General features: G+C 37.9%; 1 protein-coding gene across 1 annotated transcript in view; it reads left to right on the plus strand.

Moving 5' to 3' along the window:
- Positions 1–928: 928 nt before the first annotated feature.
- The window catches only part of LOC103522465 (M-phase inducer phosphatase 3-like), a gene marked incomplete at its 3' end in the record, with an annotated part of 10,313 nt that continues 5,815 nt past the window's right edge, over positions 929–5,426 (plus strand). Inside the window, exons 1-3 of the mRNA XM_008487567.2 lie at positions 929–1,290; positions 1,655–1,823; positions 2,644–2,663. Of these exons, the coding sequence (XP_008485789.2) occupies positions 1,041–1,290; positions 1,655–1,823; positions 2,644–2,663 (439 nt within the window). The remainder of the gene's footprint in view (positions 1,291–1,654; positions 1,824–2,643; positions 2,664–5,426) is intronic.

Genomic DNA, 5,426 nt, shown 5'->3' on the forward strand with positions numbered 1-5,426 from the left:
TAGGCCTACTAGAATATAGTCATTTAAAGTCTGTTTGAAAAGTGTCTTGTCTCTTGTACTGTGGATTTCTCAACCTGTTGGATGGAGTTGAATTTCAAAAAAACTGTAGGCCTACTAGAATATAGTCATTTAAAGTCTGTTTGAAAAGTGTCTTGTTTCTTGTACTGTGGATTTCTCAACCTGTTGAAGGTGTTTTCGTATGGATTAATTGAATCCATTTCACGACACAGCCGCCTTATTCTGAGTGATTTGTGCTGTTGTTTGGTCTTTTTAGGAAAATGGTTGTCTGGAGCTTTGACATTTTGTTCTTTTTGTGACATTTTTTGTTATCGAGAGAATTACTTTTGGAATTTTTACTTTTTTCATGGTACCTACTTATCTGGTGCCCGTTTTCTGATGGAGTTGAATTTCAAAAAAATTGTAGGCCTACTAGAATATAGTCATTTAAAGTCTGTTTGAAAAGTGTCTTGTCTCTTGTACTGTGGATTTCTCAACCTGTTGAAGGTGTTTTCGTATGGATTGATTGAATCCATTTCACGACACAGCCGCCTTATTCTGAGGCCAAGAATAAACTCACCAGTTTTAATCGCAAGAACCCTAATCCCCATCATTTGAAAACTAGTAAATACATCTAACAGTAACGTATTATTTTGTTATCATAACTTCATAGTACCTACTGGTGCTCACTTGAATACTCGGTCTACCAGGTACCCGTACTACTCGCTACCCGAGTATCGAGTAATAGAGTAGCGAGTTCCTACCTAGACTCATTTTATCAAACCTACACAGTAGATTAAAATAATAATGTAGCAGAAATCCCAACGGTCAGTAGGTACACTGATCTGTACTACAGTGTTGTCAGATGGCTTCAGTGAAATTATACTAGATTCGTGCTAAAATTATACTAAAATTTGAAAAATTATACTAAATCACTCAGTCTATTCAATTTCAAACGATGTCGACGCGACGAAAACACGAGTGATAATCCATTCGCCCGAGTCTCACCGAACAAACCCGGCATTCCACGAAGTCCCAAACGAATGTCCACCTCGAGTCCACGGAAACACACGATCTCATCTTCGAGTCCACGGAAAAGCACGACGGGTTGTGATCTGATACGTAGCGGCAAGTGTGATGTACTACGTAGACCTGTAGTAATGAGGAGGCCTGAGATGTTGAGGAGTGTTAGCACCACGCCCAAGTCTACACTGTTTGATTATGGATTCAAGAAGCTTAGGAGATCCATGTCAGACTCTGAAGCCACGTCTATCAATCAGGCTTTAGATAGAGGTGAGCATCATTTGACCAACTATTGTACTATTGTTATAGCCTCTAGAGCTCTAAAAAGAGACATATTGCCAGCCTGACTAGCTTGGAGAGTAAGCGCTAGGTCGCGGGTTCAATTCCCGCCCGGGGCGGATTTTATCCTAAACGGATAAGGTTCGTTCTCGGAACGGCTGACTTTCTCCTATCCTATCCTTCTTCTCTATTCGATTTCGGGACGATAACACCTTAGCAGTTACAGTTCCGTTCACTCTGTCAAACCTCTTGGAAAAAAGAAGAAGAAAAATGAAAATACTGGGTGTTTGGGCTGTTTTGTGTGTATTTCCCCTGGATATTTCATCTTATTCCAATGTCTCATGTTCTATTTCAGCTGACTTGGATCTCAATCTGATAGGAGACTTTAGCAAACAATTCATCTTACCTCTAGTACCTGATGGTAAACATCATGACCTGAAGAACATATCACCAGATACTCTAGCTAGATTAATACGAGGCGAATTCAATGACGTTATAGACAAATATCTCATCATAGACTGTAGGTAAGTACCCACCATCTTCATCTTATGTTAGTTAAGTCTTCAAATAAATTTTCGACTTCTAAAATAAGTCGGATTATTTTTATATTAATGTATTTTAGAGTGGAGAACTGACTTGAGTTATAATTTTTCGCGTAAGGGATTTATATAAGTATTCACTCTATCCATTACAAAGGATTATTTTTAGTTTCAACGATTTTTTTAGGTTCGAAGAAAAGGTACTCTTATTATTAGACGTTGTAGTAAGTCTATTTATTAAATAACACTTATAATGATTTTATGGTATACTTAAAGAAAATCAGGATGAATGTTTGATCTCCCCCTTGTCATGTGAAAGACCTATATGTATCTCATGGTTGTTCTTTGAAGTGTAATACATGTTTCCTTAAAGTCTGATTTAAAATAGTTTTTAGTTTTGTTTTGTCTCTTTGTTGTTTAACATGTTTTCATTATTTAAACTTCTTCACCTGTATTTGGGTTGTCCATAACATGTTATAAATAAACACAAAGCAAAATATACTAGTTCAAGTACTGAAAGTCGACTGAAGAGAAGCGGTTAAACCTTGTTAGTTGTGTTTACCTCTGCAGAAAAGAAGAAGCAGTTGATACTTTTTCCATTCGTTCTTTTAATTTGTGTTGTTTTGTTGATTTTTTTTTGATCTAGATTTGGCTTGCTTTTATTTTAGAGGAGTGGTACCTTCAGTGTTTGGGAATGTTTTTTTGTCAATTAAGGACACTGTTGTCTCCAAACAAGTATTATACCTAGATAACTTTTGTAACGTGATTAGTTATATATCTTAACTTCTAACTCATTTATATACAGCTGTCCATGTGTCTTCAATGGTAAGGCGTCCTTTAACTTGAATGTTGTAACATCTAACAGTTTCGCTCTATTTTAACTATTTATAGTTACATGTTTGTCTTAGTGTCCTTTCTCCCTATTTCCGTTGTAGAAGTCTCAAAACGTAGGCTTTTTAGAAACTGAGTTCGATTTTTATATGCAAACCTTACCTAAAAAATTTAAGAAAAAACGGTAAACATAGTATTGATAAGAGTAAACTTTAAAACTAAGAGAAAGGAGGTAATCACTTCGCTTGTCTTTTACATTAGTTAAGTTTAATTATGCATTATTTTTGCTTTCAGTAAATGATTGAAAGGGTCTTTTATTTTATCGTCCATGTAAAAAAATCACAAACCTTTATTTTTTTAACGAGATTCGTATTTAATTTTATTAATGTCATCTAATTTTTTTAACGTTGATTTGTTTAAAGATACTTGTTTGTTTTAGTACTTGTCGACTAGTGACACTCTACTTTAGATCCCCTTTGAAACATAAGACCTCTTAAAAAAGGTAACACGCTTTACACAACCGGAAAACAGAAAATGTCAGGGCCTAAAGGCAATATCAATGATCAGTAATTGCGACCTCATACATGAAGCTTGTGATCCGCATGTAGACTCAATCAGGGAGACACGTACGAGTCTTCAATTTGTTCATCCATTAATTATCCGAGTGATGTAGACTCATCGCAGAGACGCGTACGGTCGTTCAATTTGTTCATCCAGATTGAATACTCCGAGTGATTGGTGACTCATCAGGGACCGGCGTACCGAGCTTAATGTTGTTCATCCATTAATCGCTGACCATCTGGGCGCACAATACAAACAACATGTCACGCCACACGACGATCCCTCGGACTGATGGTTTGCTTCGGATCACCACGATAGAGTGTACCGTTAGTGTCATGACTTGTTGTTGAAATTATTGCGGTTGTGGCCTTAACTCTAAAAATTCGTTCTTCCCAATTCGGAATGAACCCAGGTGACTCTTTTTTTTTGATCCCGACAGCCTTCGGGTTAACCATTCACGTACCCAAAGTCTTGAATACACAGTGTACATTCGAGCTTATAATAATACCGTATCAATCGTAAGACGTATTATGTAGAACATTAAGATCACGTAATATTTTTTTATCTCGATAAAGTAACGGGTTCAGACACCAGTTTTAAACCTAATAGGTTAAAAATTAGCATAACTTATTTTAGATATGGTTCTCCATGTCCGTACTAAGTATCACCTTCTAGGCTAACGATATCTAAGACTGCTTTGTCAAGTTAAATAAATCTCGCTTAGTTACGATTACTCATCACTGATCTATGTAGTTTATGCATGAAGGTACTATGTACGACTCTGTTAACACTGAAATTATTAAGTGTCTGGAATCACATGAATCTAAATTTGACGCTTTACAGACCTTCCAGTTGTGCAGTTGACCTAGACCGGTACTTTCCATCAGTAGAACAGAGCGTATCTAGACTACAAGTACTATCTAGCGTAATATTTATAGGTTGCAAGTCATATATGTACGGATTGTTCCTATCTAGCTCGCATTCCCTCCGCAACAACACGAGCCAGAACGTGACGGCTCTATAGCGCTAGACTTTCCCTCTCTCTTCTCCTTCTAATCAATTGGATGGGAGGCCACCGGCATCACCAGTTCTGCGAGACAGACCATTTGTCCCTAAGCTAGGGTCCGGTTCTTACCTTAAAATTAGGGAGTAATAAACTCTTAAGCTGGTTTTATTATTTATTGTCGACGTTCCCAATCGCCCGACCTTCTCTTCGGAGGCCTTCTTACCTTTACTCTAAACGCGCTACCTAAGACCAGCACAAGCCTTTAGGTCGTAAGTGCGCCTTACCCCTTGTCTCATTTTAGTGTCTTAAAGCGATATGTACTACTTCTCAAACATAAGCGAAATGATAAGTAAAGATTATCCTGTAGAAATCTAAACGGCACATTATCAATGCTGTGGGTTGATTCCTTGGTTGGAGTCACCATATCACCAAATCGGTGCCACCTGAAACTTGGATTCCAACCACCAAGGCTCAAGCCGCCAGTATTTTGAATCGCATCAATTAATTTCGCCCCTTGCTCGTAAACACTGTTCCCGTGGCCTGGGCAAGTATAAAGAATGGTGGGTGCAAGTTATTAAAGAAATTGGTGATGTCATTTACCTCACTTCTTTGATATGAATGTCACACCGCAGGTGCCGAGACGCCTTATAAGTGTCACCTCTCTACTCTTGAGAAGAGAATAGTGGTTCATCGGTACATGAGACCCGCATCATGAAACGAGAGATATTTGAGGAAATGGTCCACAAGGGCACACATCTACAACTCTCGTGGGACATACACACTGGAGGAAATATAAGTATACCCATGTGGCAACCCCCTTCCTTTATGTTAACCTCTCCTCCCCCCCCCCCCCAGATCAAAGATTTACAGGTATAACTTAAGATTGAAATCTTAACTCACACCATCGGGAGATGGGCCGGTTCAGTTTTAAACTGTCGCGATGATTCTCTAAAATATTCGATTATACATACTCGTTTAAGGGTCCTAATACGCTCTAAAAGCTTCTCTCCTTTTTAAGTAGAGTAGAATGTGTTTTTTTACGGTTTTTATGGTAAAATTCCGCATAAAATTCTTGGGTTCTCGTCGTTTATTAAAAACTTTTAGATATAATTCCTATATAAAAGATTGAGAAAAGGAATAAAAGAAGATTATGGGGGAGGACCACTTATTAGGTTTCCGTTACAGACGTT

This window comes from Diaphorina citri, unplaced genomic scaffold (genome assembly GCF_000475195.1).
Source record: "Diaphorina citri unplaced genomic scaffold, Diaci psyllid genome assembly version 1.1 scaffold8685, whole genome shotgun sequence".
Classification (NCBI taxonomy): Eukaryota; Metazoa; Arthropoda; class Insecta; order Hemiptera; family Psyllidae; genus Diaphorina; species Diaphorina citri.